At 35.5% G+C, this 24,005-nt stretch overlaps 1 protein-coding gene and 1 long non-coding RNA gene across 4 annotated transcripts in view; both read left to right on the top strand.

The window, feature by feature from the left end:
* The window catches only part of LOC127832512 (uncharacterized), a 270,730-nt gene that overhangs the window by 4,122 nt on the left and 242,603 nt on the right, over positions 1-24,005 (top strand). The gene's annotated exons all lie outside the window — the stretch shown is intronic.
* The window catches only part of LOC127832508 (zinc finger and SCAN domain-containing protein 12-like), a 49,911-nt gene that overhangs the window by 5,487 nt on the left and 20,419 nt on the right, over positions 1-24,005 (top strand). For 2 of the 3 annotated variants that reach the window (XR_008026937.1, XM_052358011.1), the window contains exons 2-4: positions 12,469-12,534; positions 14,310-14,393; positions 15,378-15,503. The exons of the other annotated variant lie outside the window; for it this stretch is intronic. Coding sequence is in view for 1 of the 2 variants with exons in the window: in XM_052358011.1 (XP_052213971.1) it covers positions 15,423-15,503 (81 nt within the window). In the remaining variant the exon portion in view is untranslated. The remainder of the gene's footprint in view (positions 1-12,468; positions 12,535-14,309; positions 14,394-15,377; positions 15,504-24,005) is intronic. 3 annotated transcript variants of the gene reach the window in all.

Below are 24,005 nucleotides of genomic sequence, written 5' to 3'. Positions count from 1 at the left end.
CCCAATAGTTTTTTGTTACAACCTTTGTAATTGGATAGATGGTAATATGTCGGACCAATGAAATTGACGTTTTCGGAAAAACAACAAAGGGAGAGCACTCTTAAGAACAAGTGACGCGTAAGCGTTCTTAATGACAAAAAGGCTCGAAATTCACGAAAAGAGTGATTATAATGGGGTGTTTGTGTTCTTTTGGCAAGTATTAGACTTTTCGGTATTTAGTCATATTTTTTTGGCCTGTCACAAGGACCGGCGATATTAGAAACTCTGCCGGACCGTAAAGAAATTTGCCGGACAAGACCGGCGGTCCGGCCTTTTCAGGAAGCCTGTTGACACCCCTGATAGAACAATATGCCGATCTATTAGACGTAGCAATCATTAATTTGAAGGAAGCTGATCAACACTACGAACTTGGAAGTGGCTCATTATATATAAAATTACAAAGAAAATTACCAGAACCACTCTTAGCACGAAACCATCGTTGGGTCTTTGAGGGTACACACAATGAGTCAGTATTGTCGCTACGGACATGGGTTATTCAAGAGGCAGAATTCCAAACTATCTCGTCAGAGACCGTTCAAGGAATGTCAGGATAGTTGATGTCAGAGCATACTTCGGAAAAGACAAACTATAAAAATCAAAGAACGTTTTTTGGTGGTTCCGGAGAAAGCGTGAAAATATTCAAATGCAGAGTATGTGAAAAACAGCATGAAGCATGGAACTGTGACAAATTCAAAGAAATGAACGTTTCACAACGGTGGGAAAAAGCAAAACAACTTCACCTTTGCTATCGTTGCCTTGGGTTAAATCATGTTGGATAGTCATGCAATCAAAGAAGACAATGTGGACAAAATGGATGTAAAGAGCTGCATCACAGACTGTTACACAGAGATGCGCAAAAGAGCATGCAATCAAACGCTACTGACCGTCAAGTCCATTGTCCTACGGAAGAGAAAAGGGCAACATATTTGACAGCAAAAAGTCATACCAGATCTGATTTAGAAGCGCTCCGGACAGTTCCGGTTATTCTCGCAAATGGAAATCGGTCGATAACTGTAAACGCATTGCTAGATGACTATACAAAAACGTATATCAATTGTGACGTAGCGGCAGAACTGGGCTGTAAAGGTAGAACGGAAAAGGTCAAGGTCAATGTTCTGAATGGTCAAGTCGAGACTTGAAACTAGACCAGTTGAATTCGAAATAAGAAGTGTCAACGGAAGCGTAAAGATAAATGTAGCAGCATATACAGCTAACAAAGTAACAGGAGACATGAAAGTTGTTGATTGGAACCAGTACCAAAGAAAATGGCCACTGGCATCTTCGTGACGTAACATTTCCAAAAGATATGACCAGACCTATTGTGGATATCTTAATTGGACTTGATTGTGCAGATTTACATTATGCGCTGGAAGAAAGAAGAGGAAGAGCAGGGGAACCAATAGCGCGTCTTACACCACTCGGATGGACATGCATCGGTAATCCATGTTAAACTTTAATGCCGGTTCTACAAACAAATTATGTCGGAACATACTTTATAAGAGACATAATGGAAATCGAGAATCTAAACCTAACTCTTAAGAAATTCTGGGAAGTTGAACGGGAATCAACTGAAACATATGTCGTTAACATTGGCGAGCAACAAGCACTTAAAGCAGTAAAACAGTTGTGCATATTCGAAAATCAGATGTATCGCGTCGCCATTCCATGGAAAAGCAAGATAACTGTTATGCCAAACAATTACAAAATGGCACTGAATAGATTAGAGAACACAGATAAAAGACTCAAACAATGTCCTCAGGTAGCTAAAGCATACAGCGAAATCATTGAACAATACGTAGAAAAGGGGTACGTGTCAAAAGTTCCGGATTCTGAAGTGTCCAATTCAAAGTGATTTCTACCACATTTTCCTGTTCTGAGGCTAGATAAAGATTAAACAAAAACCAGAATCGTATTCGATGCTACTGCAAAATTTGAAGACTTATCACTAAATGATAAAATACACCAAGGCCAAAAGCTACAGCGGGATCTGTTTGAGGTTTTGCTAAGATTCAGAAAGCATCCCGTTGCAGTAGTTTGCAACATAGCCGAGATGTATCTCAGAATAGGCATCGATCACGCGGACAAGCCATATCACAGATTCCTATGGAGGGGAATGAATCATAACCGTTGTCCCGATATCTACGAATTTGATAGAGTCATGTTAGGTGTAAATTCATCACCATTCCAAGCACAGTATGTCTTACAGCAACGCGCAAGGGAAAATCTCAGCGCATTTCCATTAGCTGCTGAAAACCACTCTCTAATCAATTCAGCACGAGAGTGATTTCATCCTGAGAGAGACATCAAGATTGGCGAAGTCGTTCTTATCATTACTCCGGAAACGACGAGGGGAAACTGGCCACTAGGATGGATACTCGAGGTTTATCCAGGACAAGACGGTCCAGTGAGATTTGTAAAAATTCAGGTTGGAAGCAGCACCATGACGAGATCGGTGACAAAGCTGTGCCCGTTAGAACTGGACAATTAATGATTAGAATATCGAAAAGAACATACAATTATTTTACGTAATCAATTTATTATTAAAAATTTTGTTTTGCAATATTTATCAAAATTTACTGTATTTTGATGGAGGGGAAAATGGACGTTAGATTAGAGTTCAACAGTGTCTTTTCAGTATTATACAATTTCATTTTTCAAATACCTTCATATGCTGAAACTGTGCTTAGATTGCATGCCTTAGATGAATTTTTACATATTTCACAATTCACAAACGGGTCTTCCCTTTAATCTTTTCAACGATAAGCCACGGGACTTGTCCCTTCCACTCGTTCAATGTTTTTTTGTGTGTTCAAGTTTGGACCTGTCGTGTCGCGTTGTTGTTTAGCTTTTCCGACTGTGATGGCAACTGAACATATAACATAGTATAAGATCTTTTCTATAACGTCTTTCTAAACATTTAACTTCGGCTCACTTTGCGTACAAAATGTTAAAAGCGTGTTTTTAGACGCTTTGCAGTTTTTTAGGACGTTCTCTGGGCGCCGCCATTGTTTTTTGACAGATAGACTGTATACGGCGGTTTTATTGAAAAAAATGCGCTTTGTTATACAAACCCGATAACCATTCTATATAAGCATCGCAAAGATCTTCAATACGCGAAAAGAACTCAATAAAAATTGATACGAACCGATGTAAAAATAATATTCGTAACTTGATTTTGTAATTCTTAAAGGTACGACAAGATTTTAAAATAAATACGTAACGGACTTGAAAATAATTCGAAATTACGGAAATACGACCCTTATCTGGAGCTCTGATATCAAATATTTTTTAATCATTAAGATTTATAGGCATGTGTCATTAATTGTTTAGATTGTCATATGTGAGGACCTTTTTCTGTCTGATTCCGACTCGGAGCTGCACATTGAGTCTTCTATTATAGAAGAGGATTTGGGATAGGAAGAATAGGTTAAAAGTTCAAGCTTGTATTTTTAGCCTACTAAACATGTACCGGTTGGCCAATTTTAAAATGAATTAAATTAACACGTGTTTTAACCATGTTACAGTACATTCCACGCGTTTTCCCCAAAAAACGCGCTCCCTCCGCGTTTTTTTTCTGCTAGCGAGTGTTCACGCGGCTATGGAAGAGCGAGGTGAACTCGATAAAACGCTCTGCGTTACGCCGCGTTCGCTAATGCCCGCGGCGTGTATAACTTTAGGCTAGTCGGTAAATGCAGACACTTTCCGTTCTTATCAGTGATCGCCCCGCAACGCCGCGCTAGCAGTGTGCTACTGGGCATGCCAAAAAATAAAAACATTGTTATAATAAATTGTTTAAATACTGTAGTACATGTATAAAAAAGATAATTGTATAGAAAATTAATACGTATAAAAATTATGTTTTTTAATTCACAGGTACGTCTACAATATGAATTAGTCTAATATAATACATTTGACATATAATATTTAAATCATAACACATATGACACAAGAATAAATGTTCCGTAAAATTTCCAAATGAGAATAACAGTCTTCACGCTAAATATTTTAGACCAATAGCCCTTCGGGCTAATCAGATAGAATTTTTAATAGCCCGAAGACAGTTTCAATAGCCCGAAAAGGTTAACAAACATTTTATGACTTTTTTGGCTTTGAGCAACAAAAATATTCATTTCCAATCAGAAATAACTTCTAATGAGTAAAAACAGTTGCCTGTCCCATTTTCAACAGACTGTATTATTTATTTTTGATAACAACAGCAAAGGCATAAAGTCTTCACGCTAACTATAAGCCCGACAGCCCGGGTCTGGTGAAATGTTATTCGGGCTACTAGTAATTAATAATTTATATTGTCGGGCTTTTGGATTTTTTAGCTGTTTCAAATAAAGCATAATAATTCGGGCTAGTGGTTAAAAATATATTACCGTGAAGACTGGGCATGCTCTCCGGACATCTCCATATCTCAGTGTTTCAGATTGGCCCCAATTTCCTCAGGACAGGTTTCCTCAAATGTCTAAATGGTCAATTTTTTTTCAGGACATTTGTCCTAAATCATGAAACAATTTTCATGCAGTTTTGTTAGCGCCCTGAGCCCTAACCTATTGTACTTTTTTAGTCTTTCTAGTTGCAATTTCTGGTGAAAACAATGCGAAATATTATAAATCATACCATCCGTATCACCGCATGTGTATTCATCATTCAATAGACATTTTTATAAAGAAGGTCGAAAATAAATTTAAATCGACAAAAACAAAACTGTATCCGAAAATAACAGTCCGAGAATATGAAAGTGTTTTGCACATGAAATCAAATGTGCATATCGTATGATTCAAGAAAAATAAAAACCAGTTATCTAGCAAATACGTAATAAATATATAATTTTGTTAACATATTGCTTAAATATATGCTAGTGCAGTGCTTTATTTTGCTAATCGATCACTCAAACTTTTTCATTTGCAACGTTTGCTGACTAATACGATTTTCGGAAAGTAGTGAAGATTTTTCGTCAGTTGTTTTTCTATCCGCTAACCAATCAAAAATCAATAATAAAATAGTCCATCTCCGGAGTCTCCGTAAGAGTGGAACTCAGACGTGTTGATTTGCTAACGACTTGTACCAACTACTTCCATTGATTATGTCTTTAACCCAAAGTGGCTGACCGGTGTTCATGTATTTTTTTCACTCTGTTTATTATTTTACGCTAAAATATTCAATCGACCGGTCGGGCTATTTAATATGCATTTATGATCGACCGACCGTCCCAAGAATCGACTCGGGCTACGGGCTTATAGGCTAATTCGAAGACTGGAATAATAATTAGTAATCCGAAACACACTAAGATTTTTAATTGTTAACACGACGTTTACAAATGCTTCCAATATACAGTCATTGTGTATATTTCCCGACAAAAGCGCGCGAAAATTATGCTGCAAGGTCAAGGTACAATGTATACTTCTGCAAAGCGTGCGTGTATTGATATTTTTGATACAAACTTTGTAGCGCAGAGAACATTATTGATTTTGGTTAAAAGTTTCTTTGGTATTTATTAACGAAATTATATCTCGAATAAGTTGGTATTTCCTCTAAAATAATTTCAAATCGAACACGCCGAATCTTTATCAATACGGTATTTTAGTAGAGTAATAATTTTAACACTAATTGTACTGTAAACTGATTACAGAAGACATCGGGGCGGAACTGGATTTTAAGTGTTTGACGTTATGAAAACACGCAAAGCTTGTCTACTGACCTATTGTGTAGACTGCTGTCTGCTGTGTTTTGACAAAAGGGATTTACATGTGTGAATGTCACTCTGCCGATTTGGTCCATAATTACTGGTGAACATTGTTTAGAATGTCGACGCAACAAGAATACAACTGTGAATATTGAATGCAATTATCAACTCAATAGTTACCACCTTTTAACAATCAATGGAATAACCTACAAACAAAGAGAAAATAAATGCATTAGCGAGCAGAGAATTGACTTTGTTCCGACATTTAAAACCATTCCTGATGCATTCGTTGAACGTGTTTACTTGAGTAAGTTATTCCTTTAGACAGGAAGCGGCTTTTCTTACGTCAAACTGTCAATTCACACAGATTTGCGAGATTTTTAGGGTCCTTGGTCATTTGTATACATGTTCAGTATAGAAAATCACCTGCTCACATGAAAACTTTGGATTAAATTATCAAAATAAAAACAATGTTGAAAACTGTGTTTATATTAATTGGTAAGTATTAGTTAAAAGACGACGTTTTGTGTGTCGTAAATCAACGAGTTTTCCATACAACAACAACTACTTCTACAACCACGTCGGGATCGATCTATCTTGGTTGTTTTTTTAATTGTAAATATTATACTACATGTACATGTATGTACTTGTAATAAATGTAATTTTATTTGAAAATCAGGAAGTAAAACAAAATTAAATTGATCGTTATCTCGTAAAACGTGGAGTTTCACCCGCGTTGCCAACGCCGACGGCCGCCGCGTCGGCTTATCAGTTTTGCCGATCGTTAACCATCGCGTCCAAAATCATGCAAACGCCGCGTATAGCGGGATTTTCTTAATCTCCCTCCAGGTGGAAACCCGCGGAGTATGGAGGGAAATTGGGAAAAACGCGTGGAGTGTACTGTATGTCATACTCCGTTCTTTGTTATGTTATAATTCCTGGACATTTATTGTGTTACAGAGTTTAAATCCTACTTAAAGATTTTTTAAGCATGTGAATGTTATAAAAACTACTCAGCAAATATCAATATGAATTAGAATTCACGTGAATTATCGAATCAGATAATTTGTATGAATGTATTGCCAGGGCAATATTCAAGTCAGTTTAAATTCTGATTAATTTAATTGATTTTTTCAAAGCAATTAATTTGGGATTGCTAAATCTTTTATGGTACTGTGTCGTAATATGTTGTTGTTTTTATGCCCCCGGTAGGGTGGCATATAGCATTTAAACTGTCCGTCAGTCAGTACAATACACTCCACGCGTTTTCCCCAATTTCCCTCCATACTCCGCGGTGATTGACCTGGAGGGAGATTAAGAAAATCCTGCCAGACGTGGCGTTTGCATGATTTTGGACGCGGCGGTTAACGATTGGCAAAACTGATAAGCCGACGCGGCGGCCCTCGGCGTTGGCAACGCGGGGGAAACTCCGCGTTTAACGAGATAACGATCAATTTAATTTTGTTTGACTTCCTGATTTTCATACATGTACATGTAGTATAATATTTACAATTAAAAAAAACAACCAAGATAAATCGATCCCGACGTGGTTGTAGAAGTAGTTGTTGTTGTATAGAAAACTCGTTGATTAACGACAAACAAAACGTTGTCTTTTAACTAATACTTACCAATTAATATAAACACAGTTTGCAACATTGTTTTTATTTTGATAATTTAATCCAAAGTTTTCATGTTAGCAGGTGATTTTCTATACTGAACATGTAAACAAATGTCCAAGGACCCTAAAAATCTCGCAAATCTGTGTGAATTGACAGTTTGTTGTAATCAAAGAAAAGCCGCTTCCTGTCTAAAGGCATAACTTACTCAAGTAAACACGTTCAACGAATGCATAAGGAATGATTTTAATTGTCAGAACAAAGTCAATTCTCTTCTCGATAATGCATTTATTTTCTCTTTGAAGTTAGGTTATTCCACTGATTGCTAAAAGAAGGTGGTAACTATTGAGTTGATAATTGCATTCAATATTCACAGTTCAGGGATTTCAAAAGATTTTAAAAACCAGGAGTCAATGACTGCAATTTTGAGGAGTCAAATTGAAAAATGCTGGGGTCATTTTGAAGTGCGTTGATTGTGTTTTTTGTCTGTAATATTCATTTTTATAGATAAAAATATGCTCAAAGAGAAACACAATATCTTAAAAAATTATACTGCTTTATTAAATAAAAATACCATGATACATGAAACAACATATTTTAATGAATTGGTACACACAGATAAGGACAAAATATTAATAATTTGTGCGAACAATATCGACTTTTAAGTTTTTCAAAAACAAAACATGTTCATTTTACAACGTTTATTATTTCTATCACTATACTAAGTTTGTTTGTAAAAAACAATAAATGCTAATTAAAATCTACTTCATCATAACACATTTTAGTCCTTTAAGACATTTAAGTAAATTAAGATATGTACCGGTAACACCTTTTCATCACATATTTATCATCATTATATTATCATCATTCCTATGATAGCATTTGTACAAAAACACAATCTAAATGAATGGAACATCTAGTATATCTATTAATGTTTATCCGAATACAATACATGTCCGAAATATATACACTTAAGAATGCCTTATACCAGTAATAGTTTAACTTTAGTAATTCAAATTTTCCTTGTTGTTATCTGGTCAAATCTTATCAAATGTTTGTTAAATCCAGTTTATGCTTTCTCCATTATTGAATCACCATTTTTTTAAGTGAACGCGGGTTGAATATTGATTTACTAAATGTCCGCCATTTACAATGTTGAAGGTCATGATATAGCAATTTAATTATACTCGGATAATTTATATCTAATCAAGGAAATGTGTTTTCTTAATGTTTATGTGTAGAATTATGACATGTAAGTATATAAAAATGAACTGTGATTCCAGTTTATATAAGATGGGTGTTACTCGTAATTATTGGTGGGTTAACAAACTGACAAAACTAGCTGGACTTAATAGTGTATCTACGTAATTATTAGATCAATTTTGTTTTTTCTTTAATTATTTTTGCCGACTTTCTTTCACCGTGCCGTTTGCAAAGTCTGCAATTATCGGATGGTTAATCAATCATCACGTAGTCGCTGCGGCTACCCAGTTAGTGCGCACGCACTATTTAGACGGTGACATTTGTATTGAAAGAGATGAGATAAGATAAACAACGCCCGGGGTATTCCCTCGATTATAGACCGAGTTTTAAATACTGAAACATTAATTTCAATTTAATAGGAGCACAGCGGGATTTATTACCATGTAACTCGAGATGTTAACTGACTGACGCACGGGTCAAATTTTCGATGCGTCAAAATGACGCGCCGCACAAAAAAGGGTTGCGTCAAAAACAAGTCATTTTTAATTTGCTCGCGTCAAAACGCAGGATTCTGCGTCCATTGAAATCCCTGACAGTTGTATTCTTGTTGCGTCGACATTCAAAACAATGTTTACCAGTAATTATGGACCAAATCGGCAGAGTGACATTCACACATGTTAATCCCTTTTGTCAAAACACCGCAGACAGCAGTCTACACAATAGGTCAGTAGACGATCTTCGTGTGTTTTCATAACGTCAAACACTTAAAATCCAGTTCTGCTCAGATATCTTCTTTACAGGTTTTTTTTTTGGCCTGGTTTTATAGCCCAAATTCAGCTATGTTCCCAATCCCAAAAAGTATACTTTTTCCCCAAAATGTGGCAAAAAATTCCCAATTTAAAAAAAAAAAAATTTTTTTTTTTTTTTTTGAAAGAAGTCTTATGTTTATTTTATCTCAATTTTAATTCAATTACATCTAACAAAGTATTATATGATTTTGTTCTTTTAATTTGAATGATTATAAAAATTTATATCAAATCAAGTATTTACCAAATCAGTGGACTTTTCGTGTGGAAAAAAAGGCTAATAAATTTATTTTCCCAATTTCATGAAAATGCCGATAAAATACCCAATTCCAAAGCCATGGGCTATCTTCCCAAAAAGTGGAAAAAAATCCTGCTTTAATCAGTTTACAGTACAATTACTGTTAAAATAATTACTCTACTAAAATACTGTAACGATAAAGATTCGGTGTGTATGATTTAAAATTATTTTGGAGGAAATATCAACTTATTCGCGATATAATTTTGTTAAAAAATACCAAAGAAACTTTTAACCGAAATCAACAAAATTCAATGTTCTCAGCGCTATAAAGTTTGTATAAAAAAAATCAATACACGCACGCTTTGCAGGAGTATACCTTGTACATTGCAGCATAATTTTCGCGCGCTTTTGTCGGGAAATATACATGATGACTGTATATTGGAAGTATTTGTAAACGTCGTGTTAACATTAAAAATCGTAGTGTGTTTCGGATTACTAATTATTATTCTCATTTGGAATTTTACGGAACATTTATTCTTGTCTTATATGTGTTATGATTTAAATATTAATTTGTCAAATGTCTTATATTCATTTATATTGTAGACGTACCTGTGAATTAAAAACATAATTTTTATACGTATTAATTTTCTATACAATTATCTTTTTTATACATGTACTACAGTATTTAAACAATTTATTATAACAATGGTTTTATTTTTTGGCATGCCCAGTAGCACACTGCTAACGCGGCGTTGCGGGGCGATCACTGATAAGAATGGAAAGTGTCTGCATTTACCGACTAGCCTAAAGTTATACACGCCGCGGGAATTAGCGAAAGCGGTGTAACGCAGAGCGTTTTATCGAGTTCACCTCGCTCTTCCATAGCCGCGTGAACACTCGCTAGCAGAAAAAAAACGCGAAGGGATCGCGTTTTTTTGGTAAAACGCGTGGAGTGTACTGTATGTCAGTATGTCAGTCTGTCTGTCTGTCCAAAAATAACTTTAACACGGTCCATAACTTTTTAAATATTGAAGATATAAGCACCTTGATATTTGGCATGCATGTGTATCTCATGGAGCTGCACATTTGTATGGCAAAATTTCAAGGTGAACATCATCCTTCAAGGTCTAGGGTCGAAAAAATAAAACTCAAGGGAAGTAATAAGCTTTAAATGGACATAGTTATCTGACCTGCCCACGTATATATTTTTGTTAAATAAATCAAAATGGCGCAGTAGGCGGCATTGTGTTTCTGACAAACACATTGTGGTAAAAGGTCAAGGTCATCCTTTACGGTCTACGCAGGTGTTAACGTAAGAAATTGACACTCACTTGTCCGGGGGGCAAATTACTTTGAACGTCTACTTGCCTTCATTAAAAACTGGTTGCCCTATTTTGACGTCAATTTTGTATTGTCATTTTATCTTTAAAGCATTTATTCACATGTTTTATTATGCTAGATTTAATTTCAGCTATATTCAATGTATAAAAAATAAAATAATAATCGTTTTTATAATATAAAGTTGTCAACAAAACAAAATCTCGATAGTTTTATTTCATTGAATAGTCACTATTGAATACAATACATATGAAGAGTTTATTACTATTAAAATTTTAAAACGGTATACTTGTCACTATAGCTATACAAGTTGTGGCATAGATTAAAAGGGGGGGGGGGGGGGGGGCTTAAAATAGTACTGTGAAAATGATTGTTCAGAGTTTCAAAATCATGTTGATGTCTTTGATGAAGAGTTTCTCACTATTTTAAACTGTGAATATGTAACATACAAATCTTGCATTTCATCAATCGCAACTCTTTATCAAATTCAAGCCATGGAAATTCATCAAGCCGTGATGTTTGAAAGTTACGCTTTTGTGATTCATTTTCATATTTTCTCCTGCTTTCTTTTTCGGTTGTTTTGGTTTGTTCCTTTGAGTGTTTCAAGTTACTTTTATTAAAATAGAAAAGATCGGCTGGACGCTACCGTTCGCCATGTTGAAAACGTCTGCCAAGAAGAACTTGTTTTGAGCGTTTAGATTGGCTTATACAACGCAAGCGACCAATCAAATCTGGTTTTACTTGTACTCGATAAAAAAATATATTGAAACAAAGAAAATAAATAGATACAAGGGGAAAAGTAAAAAAAATACTGCAATTATACTAATACAAAATGGACTTGCCCAGCGGACTATCTACTTTGGAAAATCACCTACCCGCAACGATTTTAACCTGGCACGGGCAAGCTGGCGTCCGCTTAAAAAAAGCCATGTCTACGGTAAAAAATACAGATTTAAGGGATGTTATAAGCTTTAAAAAGGGAGAAAATTATTCAATATTGAACATAGCCACTTTATATATTTGGCATGCATGTGTATCTCATGGAGCTGCACATTTTGAGTGGTGAATCTACAGTCATGGTAGTGGCTTTTAATTATTTGCTACTAAAAATAGAGATTTGTTACAGACAATTATTTTCAAGGGAAGTAATTTATATAATTATAGATCTCATATTATATATTTCCTTACCAAGAATTGAAGTTCTTTTCACAGTTACTGTACAGATTTATTATTTTGATTATTTATAACCCAAATGATTGATTTTTCAAAGTTTTTTTTAAAATGATATAATTATAATTTCTTTGATGTTCATTACATACCTGTGGACTTGTGTCTATAGATACATGATCAACTCTGGCTATGATCTCTTTTAAACCACAGGCCTTGGTTGTTGGATTGGACAAAATTTAAGGGAAGTAATAACCTTTAAAGGGAGATGATTTCTATACCTGCCAAATGATAAATAGAAATTTTATTTCAATGCGGCACAGTAGGGGGCATTGTGTTTCTGACAAACACATCTCTTGTTTTTCATAGGAGTATCCACCAAGCCCGGTTTTCAGGAAGCGACAGAAAAGCGAAATTCCTGCAGTACCAGTAGATGTAAGTATGCAGTCTGACATAAAGGTCACTTCAGTGTTAACATGCTTTAAACACTTTACTAATTAATTGTTCAGCATGCAGTCTTAGAAATAAAAACTTGCTCACTAGAATTTGGCAAGTAAATAATTATATTGTCAGGTACCAGCGATTTTCCTTGTCCAATTGGGAAAAGTACCCGTACCGGTCCGATTGGGAAAAATTGAGTCATGAAAACCTCAAAATTGGGAAAAATCGAGTCGTGAAATCCTGAAATTGGGAAAATCGCGTCGTGAAGTTTGGGTCTTATTGAATACATCATACAGTTCATACTTAATTGAACATACCCATTTAAATAATCATTTGCAGGCATGCCTTAATGACCATTAAGTTATAAAGTTTATATAAATAACAAAATATTATAAAGAACACACCAAATCAATTACTAGTTGTTTTAATCTCTTTTAAAGCAATGTCTCTCTCTTTCATTTTTGTGAAATTTCAACAATCTTTGATGTTTAATCATCACTCAGTTGCTTGCATCCCTCCCTGCACAGCATCATTATTGCTGTCAATGTGTCCTGTGATTGATGGTTCCGATTGGTTTTTTGGCATAATATTTGCTATTATGACTCATTTCAAACTACGATAAGGTTACAAACCGACGTAAAACAGTACGCTGGCTGCCTGGCAAAAGAACCGGAAACAGTAACAACTCTATTGATTGAATGCGCTGAATAATAAAACCCGAAATTAATCGAGCGCGTGGTTACACACAACTATACGATTTTCTTTGTTCGCTCGCCGAAAGTTGGTTTTTTTACGAAACTTTCTATCGTTTTGAGAAAAAATTCGGACGCTGATTGGGATTTTTCCAGATGCCGATTGGGAATTTGGGAATTTTCGCTCGATTGGGAAAGTACCGTTTTGGGAATTTGGGAATTTTCGTTCGATTGGGAAAGTACCGTTTACCGGTACTTTATAAAGAAGGAGGAAAATCGCTGGGTACATACCGTTAATGAATTCTAAAATGTTGCTTACATATGAGTCAATAAAAATAGAAAATTGATGCAATTGATCAGAGTATATTTAATGTATATTTGACAAAGTTTGCATGATATATACCTATCATATTTCACTGTTATAGATTTCGCATTAGTGATTTTTGTTGAGAGAACATTGTTTGAATTTATATGAAATTTCCAATTTATTTCAGTACAACTTTTCATAGATACATTTTATTCCCATTGTCCCATAAGGTATTCACTGGTATAATGTTATATGCATTTTTAACATTCTAGTACTATAGTATAGTCCATTTTTCAGCAGAGTAACAATTCTCAAAAAATCTAAACATGTTCTGTTAACACTACAAACCTGTTTATAATTTGGATTTAAAAAAGCGTGTCTTTCACTGAACACACCAATTAAGTTAAACTGTGTGTATTCATTTATCTTCAAGATAGGAAAATAAAAATACATCAAAATTCAGTAATAAACGTTCTAATTTTATTGTTTTTCATAAATATATTTATATTCAATATGTTCAGTAAAATATATAAGTAATATATGAGATACTCATATTTGTATATTAAATATTATGTTTTTATTTCATAGGTATTGGAATTATTAATAGAATGGAACAAATAATATGATATAATACATGTGTATAATTATACTATATTCTTTTTATATAATCTTCTAAATTTATTTAACATTCAAGCCAACAAATTGTGTCCATTAAAACATCATAAGCATGTATGTCATTGTGAAACAAAACAATACACTGTTCATTTCAGGTTCCTGGATACCGGTCATGGTATAATGTAAAATACTTGGATGATCAGGCGATCTACACCTACAAGTTAATGGGCAATTACAAAGTAAATATTTTGAAACTGATATAGTTTTAGCTTGTAAAATAAAATGCTAAATGCAATTGTTAGCATTGGTTACTATATGCACCCATCCCCTTCAATACATGTGTTGAAGTACAATAGTGACTGTGTGTTTATTGTCAAAAACTGACAGACAAGAAGTTCTACATTTGTAGTTCCGATTTTTGAAATATCAATATCTTGCTTATTTGGCAACATTTTTTAATCAAATAAAGAGTTTTAATTTTGTTTAAGTGTCTTTATAAAGAATATGTGTAAGTATCCCAGATTTTTAAAATTTTTATAAAATGTGTTGTCCTGGCTACTTTGGAGTATTTCTTTAGTAACAACATACTTGATCCTAAATATGGCTCTTGTGTTTGTTGGGAAAATAATTTATGTAAATAAAAGAATAATCTTAATAAATATTTCTTTGGTGTAAATGACTAAATGTTGGGTATAGATCATATCACTTGTGATGAAAATTTATAAGTAAAAAATCTGATTAGATGAACAATTATGAAACAATATTTAAGGCATCTGAACTTTTGATATTGACACAAATGTGTTGAAATGCACAATAGTGTAGGTGTCAATTCGATACTTACTGGTGTCATCATCAAAAATATTTTTAGCGACAATCATGAATATATATATCATTGTAACTAAATAGACTAACATATGCATAAAAAAGGAAAGTGCATTATTTAATAAGTAAATACATGTAATATATAAGTGATAATAAAACTAATTACCATCAATGTGTCCCTTAAAATGAAACAAATTCCATAACATCTGTGTTTTGAGTGAGTGTTATTGTAGATTTGACTGAGAGACAACCTGTGTTAACAGATCAATTTGAGATTGCCTATGCACTTTCTCTTAAGATAGGTTATACTTTTCACACTGAGGTTTCTCTTTATACCCATAAATGATCATACACACGCCTGATATTTATCTTTCCTTTATTTTGCTGATTTGCATGTTTAGACCTTGTGATGCTATCTGGCTGGATTCAAGAAAGCAGTAAGAACGATGGATACTGAGGTGCTCAAAGACATACCTGGGTACAAGACTATTCTGAAAACAGTTATCAAGTCACAGATTCTGTTTTTGGTAAGTGGGAATTTCGTGTGCGTTAAAGAATAGTGAAATGTGAATAAATTTTAAAAAAATGTCTAGGAACAACAAGCTTTTCTGCAGGCTGTTTAAGTGCAGTGGAATTGCTGTGCCTTAATTTCCAAATAAATGTGGCCTTGATGCTTAATTTTCTGATCACTGTAATTTAGCGCTTGAAATGTTCACTGTGTTTGCATTCTGTTTATGACCAATGAAATAGGCATGCCCCCATCAGCTGTTTGTGCAAAGGAACTCACAAAAGACTAAAGCGTGATTGATTTCATAGATAAATCATCGTCCGTAAAGGAAGCAGTTAATGCCTATGCTTCTGACAAAGCACACAAATAAAATTTTGAAATCCATGAATTCTTTAAACCATTGAATTTGAATTACAGTCCAACCCCTACTTCCGGTCACCCCTCATCGCCGGTCGCCCCGTGTAGGCGGCCGGTCTGTACCGCGATCGTCGATAAACACTATATAATGCACCCCTCTTTAGCGGTAACCCCGTTTCTCCGGCCAGCTGCCAGCAATTTAGCATCCCAAATGTTAAATTTCCACCATATGAGTGGTCATGCGCGAGTAAGTCAGTCATGTACATTGGCAAAATTACACCGACGCAACAGCGAAAAAAATCGATACGTACTTCAAGTCTGCGGTTAAGGCTCTGTAGTACTGAAGCGTGATGTGTGATAAACATTCATACAGCCAATTTTGCAAATTGCAATTAATTAGCAACGGATTATCGGGTTATCAGGTTAAAAGCAATATGCGACCGTTTGATCTTTTTGTTTCCGCACATGCGTATATCACCTATTATTACTTGAAAAGAGATTCTTAATTTATAATTGATTATTTGTAGCTGTTGAATCATACTATTTCAAGCGCACATTTATGACAATTATCGGCTAATTAAAAGTTAAAAATAACAACGAAACTTTTAACCGAAATCAACTGATCTACATGTTCTCTGTGCTACAAGGTTTTTATCCAAAAATCAATACATGTACGCTTTCCATGGGTATGGCGTGACATCATACATTGGTGCATAATTTTCGCGCTTTTGTCGGGACAAAGGAAATACATGAGACTTTTTTGATGCTAAAATTTGTAAACGTCTCGTTAACATAAAACAATGGGGAGTGTGTTTCGGATTACAAATCAGTGCTTTCCACAGGATTTTTGTCAGGCGCCCTGGGCCTGATAGGGGTGATTCGGGAGGGATGTCCCCTCCTGACGTCGATTTTTTTTAAAATTAACGTGTCAATTCACGTTCTGTGGTGCGTTATAACTCAAAGAAAAACGTCAGCGTCAAAAGTCATTTGGTGCGCTATGATTGTTCAGGAAAATCACCCAGTCATTTAAAAATATATATAATTTTTAGCTCACCTGAGCACAACGTGCTCATGGGAGCACAACGTGCTCATGGTGAGCTTTCGTGATCGCTTGTGGTCTGTTGTCCGTTGTGCTGCGTCAACATTTGACTTGTTAACTCTCTAGAGTCCACATTTATTGTCCAATCTTCATGAAATTTGGTCAGAAGATTGGTTTCAATGATATCTTAAATGAGTTCGAAAATGGTTACGTTTGCTTGAAAAACATGGCTGCCAAGGGGCGGGGCATTTTTCCTTATATGGCTATAGTAAAATTTTGTTAACACTCTAGAGGCCACAGTTATTGTCTGATTTCATAAAACTTGGTCAGAAGATTTATCCCAATAATATCTTGGATGAGTTCGAAAATGATGCCGGTTGGTTGAAAAACATGGCTGCCAGGGGGCGGGGCATTTTTCCTTATATGGCTATAGTAAAACCTTGTTAACACTCTAGAGGCCACATTAATTTTCGGATCTTCATGAAACTAAGTCAGAAGATTCACACTGATATCTTGGATGAGTTCAAAAATGGTAACCTTTGCTTGAAAAACATGGCTGCCAAGGGGCGGGGCATTTTTTCTTATATGGCTATATATGGCTATAGTTATATCTTGTTAACACTCTAGAGGCCACATTTATTGTCCAATGTTCATGAAACTTGGTCAGAAGATTCATCCCAATAATATCTTGGATAAGATCGAAAATGGATTTGGTTGCTTTAAAAACATGGCCACCAGGGGCGGGGCATTTTTCCTTTTATGGCTATAGTAAAACCTTGTTAACACTCTAGAGGCCACATTTATTGTCCAATCTTCATGACATTTGGTCAGAAGATTGGTCTCAATGATATCTTGGATGAGTTCGAAAATAATTATGTTTGCTTGAAAAAAATTGCTTCCAAGGGGCGGGTCATTTTTCCTTATATAGCTATAGTAAAATCTTGTTAACACTCTAGAGGCCACATTCATCCGATCTTGATGAAACTTGGTCAGAAGATTAATCCCGATAATACTGGAAGACTTAAAAAATGATGCCGATTGGTTGAAAAACATGGCTGCCAGGGGGCGGGGCATTTTTCCTTATATGGCTATCAGGGATCATATTTTCCCGCAACCCCAATCGGTCCGGATTAAAATAGGGGAAAAAGTATCCGAAAAGTTTACATCCGAAATCATGAAAAATACGTTATTATATATACCATTGCTTTTGCCATGCACTTAATACGCGTAATAAACGTACAAGTTAAATTCCATTTGGCATTTGTTTTAAACGGAACATACGAGTTTTCTCAATTGTTTTTATCATTTGCTATATCATTGTTTTTTCGTGTGTCGTTTTCAACAGACATTTTATTCATCGTTGTCAACCATTATAAAGGTGCGTAAGTCGTAAACGATGTTTTAAATCGTTGTCGATTTGATAATAGCTTACAAACATGCTTGGAAATAAACACGTCTGTGCGGATGTTGGCTACTGACAACAACAAAACCAAATAATCGTTTTTTTTTACTTTTATCTCTGATATTATCAAATTTATTACCGTTCAAAGTGATAACAATACATTTATAAAACATAACGAAACAACGCAATAGTAATCGTGTGCTTAATACATAAATACATAAATACAAATAAATATTTAGGACTAGGCAACAGGATATAGTACAATCATACATGAATGTCATTAATAATGAGATAAGATAAAGATAAGATTTATTTCTACTATTTTTTATATAATTTAAAAATGTTGTGCATGAAGCCGCTGACCTGCATCTATACGTAGATCTTAAAAACTGCCATAAAATTTGCGAGCATAAAACTAAGAAGAAACGAAAACAAAATGTGGTACCGCTAAGAAAGTGGGTAAAAACGAATTATTTAAGTATCAGATCGAATCAATTTCGGAGTGAACTGGTCGGCAGCTTCCTCACAATGATAGGTTGCAAGTACATATATGCATTTCAGCACAAGCAACAGGCAATACAAAATATTTAAACAATAAAACTCAGCAAGATAATGTTGACATGCAATACAAAAGCAAAAAACACCAAAAGCACAAAAAGCGTGAACAAATAATGAATAGTAAATGTACACAATCATGTCATTGTCTGCACATCTTCAACACGATGAACAATATGGTATTACATGTTTATTACTAGTAACTTATCAAGCTTCTTGTTGTTGCAAAATATTTGCCGATTCTTCACTGAACGCCACTTCTGGTAAATAACCTCCGGCTCGAATGCAGACAAGTCAGGGCCATTGATGGCAACGCGCATTAAATTGTCAAGATTATCCAAACCCATTCTGCATCTTAGACGAGTTTTTATGAGGTTTTGAGCTGAAAACCCACGTTCACAGTCTACTGTACTGACAGGGAGCACCCTGCAGATGGCAAGAAGCCCCGTCATGTTTGGGAACTTTGCCCACATCTCTTCTTGAGACAGAATTTTGTCAGCAAGCCCCTCGAATGATGACACTTTGAGGTCGAACATGTAATTTTTGAACAGAGAAAATTCTCGGAGGGCTCCCTCTTCACAAACGGGCGGCGATTTGCCACCGATCTCTTTTCCAAATTGCTTCAAAAGCACTGAGATTTGCTTATGGCCATAATCGGCCTTGTCTTTAGTGGAGCTTGGAAAGTCGGCCGGGTTGAACAGCATCATTGCTTCCCATATTTCAATTTTTGGGAAACGCCCCTGAATGCTGTTCAACAGTATTTCTGCAAACTCCGATACCGCAACAGGCAGTCGTGTGTCTTTGTGGGATCGTTTTATTAACACCCCATGAAACGTCTCTTGCGTCTCGTATGTTGTCAAAAATTCACGCAGGTTTGGTCCATAGGAAGGTTTCTCAACCAAATACTGCTGTTCAATGGAATAACATGCAGTTCAGATAGTACCAGTAAGTTGACTGTATGAAAGCTTCTCTGTATGAAAGGCAATGCCTTTGAAACCAAAGCAAGTTCCGACATGATGTCAGAAAAGAAGTGTGTCAGAAACAGAAACTTATATGTTCTGCAAACTTGAAACAATGACAATGCCATGACATCATCATCGGAATCGCTTTCCATTGACTTCAAAAGCGAGTGCAGTGTTTTTCTCACATTCGTTACACTGTTAGCAAAACTTAACCAGCGAACTTGGTGCACAGCTGTAGGTTTGACTTGTGGGTCTTCAAGAACATCTTGCCAAACTTTCAAATGCTCAAGTCTTTTACTCGATCGACAAAAAAACGAGTAAAGTGAATGAAGCAGGCCTTCGTAATATGCGACTTCTTTCACAGACTTCGCTGCATCAAGGCTACTCAATGCCAGTCTGTGGGCAGCACAATGCATGTCAAGCATGAATGGGTTGTCCGATTTCAAGCGAACAGACACTCCATTTTGTTTTCCGGTCATGACTGCGGCCCCGTCAGAGCTAAACCCATACACACGTTCTAGGTTTATGCCACGGGCCTTGAGAACACACACAAGCGAGTTGTATACCACGCCAGAATCTGCAGCACTGAGTTTTATCAACGTAAGGAAACTAGTGTGCATGTCACCATCGTGCAAATAGTTCACATACAAATTTGCACAGCCAACTAGATGTGAAAGTTTTACTTTCACTACTACTGTCATGCCTTGCCTTTTTGGAACCATGCGCAGGGGACTTGTCCCGCTTGCGCTTTGATAATGGGTTGGCACTTACAACAGCCGAATCTGTACCATTGCCACACCCGCTAGAGATAATTTCGGAATTCGAATCGACAATTCTAGTCTCGTTTATGCAACTTTCATTTCTTAGTTGCAGACTAATCGGTTGCTCAAGCCGACAGTCTGTCTGAGAATCCGGTTTGCCAGACCGGTTCTTATGTGAACTTGGGTCGCTACTCCCAGTCACTGAATATGCACGTAACACCGGTTCGCTACTCCGGTTTTCATTCGGTTTCAATTGAGTTTGTAACCACGCAACAATCTTGCGTTGTGCCATTTTACAATGAAAATGACGATAAATCTAAGATTTAAGGTCTATAAGTAATATCTTGGTGTGATAAACATACACATCAGTAAACAAATAGATTACTTATTCGCGCATATGAGCTACAAACATTTCTTTTTAATGCTATTACAATCGTAACAAATTGTTTTGTTTCACATTCATGTCAATTAACATCAAAGACCGATTATATACCAGTGCGCGCTGTCACCTTAGCCTCTATACCAATAATAACTATCAATAGACGCACAATGATACAGATAGTCGATCGATATGTACATCACAGGCCTTAAGTCTCTTTAATTGTTTTGCGGTTTTTACAGTTTGAGAAATTTTCAAACAGCCTAATTAATTTCGGACGCGTCTTTAGGTTATATTACACTAATTCCGATTCCCATAGGGTCCCATTATAAAACTGACAACTTTCACAGCATTTTTCTTGCCTTTTCGACGTATCAATTTTTCCGAACCTGGTATCATTTTAAAGATGGATCTGTCCTCTTCCAATAATTGCAATCAAAAACATACCCTCTTGCAACTTCTAAGAAAGTAAATCGCTGTCGAATGAACCCACCGTAGAAAAACGTGTTTCGGAATCCTAATTTCGACAAAAGCCCCACACAATAGAAAACACACCCTCAAAAGTCCATCTTTTAAGTTAGCTTCCAATCCATGGCATCAAAGTACTCCAGACACATACAGGATATTACCAATTACCACAAAAGACATGTCTCACATTGTTAAATGGCTTATATTCAAGAAGAGAAAAGGAACTCTTTAGAAATAGGCACTACTTTCGAATGGACCACGGAGGGATACACAATGATTTAGTGTAATGTAACCTTTAATCCCCTATTCACAAGTTTGTTATTCTTGGTCGGACGTGCAATAAACCGGTCCAGACCGGTTTAGAGACTGGACTGCAGCGATTGATTTATCAGTTTATCACACCTAATCGAGATAAGACTGTCATTAGGGTGTGCGTTGACGTGTATATTGTGTAACTTGCAATCGATTTTATGGAAATTTTAGCAAACAGATTCGGACCGACTGTTTGGGATTTTCAATCGGTCTTTCATGACCCCAATCGGTCTAGGACCGACAAAACCGAAAAAAATATGATCCCTGATGGCTATAGTTAAAACCTTGTTAACACTTTAGAGGCCACATTTATTTTCTGATCTTCGTGAAACTTGGTCAGAAGATTTGTCCCAATAATATCTTGTTATCTCAGGTGAGCGACTTTGGGCCTTTCAGGCCCTCTTGTTTATATTGTTTAATTGTTTTAAAACTTTCCCGCACAGATAGTAAAATCCCGACTTCAACGATTCCCCCTTATATCCTGACTCTATTACTGTATGCATACTACTTTTCAAGTTTCTATTTATTACCCGATAATCCCGTTTATTCCGTTTTTATAAATCACTTTCTGGAAAATATTTACGATAAAAGTTCTTAATTATTTCTTTAAAACAAACCTTGCCATTTTTCTATGGTATCAAATAAATAAGTGACTATTTAAAGATTTGATGAAATATTGCCTCTGAACATTCGTCAATCCCCTGACTTGTTGTGTGCTTGTTAAAACGCTCAATACAAGCAAGCATTCTATGCAAATGACGCGACATTGTACATGCTGCATTATTTTCGCGCTCTTTTTAATTAAGAAAAAGATTCGACACAATAAATTTGCACTGCTAATTTGTAGCAAGAATATTTTTAACGTTGTTGTAACATTTACATCGGAAGTGTGTTTCGGATTAAAAACGCGTTAACATCGACTTACGTGAATGGGTTTTGGATTACAAATTTAATTATTCCCATCTGAGATTTCAACAAATATTAACAGTTTCGTTATGAATTCAACGATAATTTGTTTAAACACTTTACAAGTCAAATAAATGTTTTGACGGAATTATGCATGAAATTCACGTTGTCCACTAGGATTACGGCCGGTTGCCATCATCAGTCTTCTTAATATTGATTATTGGACAAAATATTTACAAGTGTGCATAATTAATTAATCGAAAATTTGTTAAAGCGCATTACGTGTCGAATAAATGTCAGAAAAACAAGGTGAATCAGTTCTATAAATGAACATGATGAAATATGCATGTACTGGAATTAAATTGTTATTGCTTACATGTAATTGTAACCAGGAGTTATTTGCACAACTTACTTGCTATAAGTAATTAATTGTTTACCACTTGCAATTAATTTCTCGTATTAATTATGAGACATGGGTAACACTTGTTTACAGTTGAAAGGTGTGATGATGATGCCCGAAACCGTCTATAATGTAATGTACTGTACTAGTTACCGGTTTACCATTACGTAAATGGTACAACTTCTTGCTTATCAAGCTGCGATAAACTCTTACTTCGTGCCCGACGTCAATCAAAACTAATTGTCGATAGTTAACCCCGCCCTCATACGCATTTGCGTAACTGATTGGACGATGAACATCACAGTTTGACGACTGGAAAGTTACCTGATACATCCTATTCAGCATTTAAATGACTGTGTAATATGGCTAGAACAATCGATACTCGCGTCATGCTGTTCTCTTATCAGTGGATTATCCATTACACCATGTGGTGTTTATGGCGATTACTTGTGAAAGTAGGTACTGAGTGCTCCTTTAAAACAGGGAATATTGATACACTGATAGAGAAACCTTGATTTTTTTGACAAGCTCCACTTTCTTTTACTGAAAAATACACTTATGGGAAAATTGCAAGCACCCCGGGGACTCTGATTTCGAAATTCAAGCACTCCGGCGAGGGATCGTTAAATGGCCTGTGGAAAGCCCTGACAAATTATTATTTTCATTTGGGAATTAAACAAAACATTTATATTTGTTTTATATTTACAATGATATCAATATTAATTTTGATAAAACCCTTTACGCAGCGAAAAATGTTTTTGTAATATTATGCATGAAAAGCACGATTACCAGGAAAATTACACCCAGTTGCTATAATCAGTCTCTTAAGTAACTGGCCATGATTTTATCGTGGAGGAGATCATTGTCGGAACCAATTTGTGCGGTAGGTATTACAAAGCCATAAAACTGCAATTAAATTATCGATTGATAGTGACACGGGAGTTATTCACGCATAACTGATTCACAACTGTTCCCATCTT

Source organism: Dreissena polymorpha, chromosome 5 (genome assembly GCF_020536995.1).
Source record: "Dreissena polymorpha isolate Duluth1 chromosome 5, UMN_Dpol_1.0, whole genome shotgun sequence".
In the NCBI taxonomy this organism is placed as follows: Eukaryota; Metazoa; Mollusca; class Bivalvia; order Myida; family Dreissenidae; genus Dreissena; species Dreissena polymorpha.
Note: the sequence above shows the minus strand (reverse complement) of the source record. Positions and strands in the feature narration are given on the sequence as shown.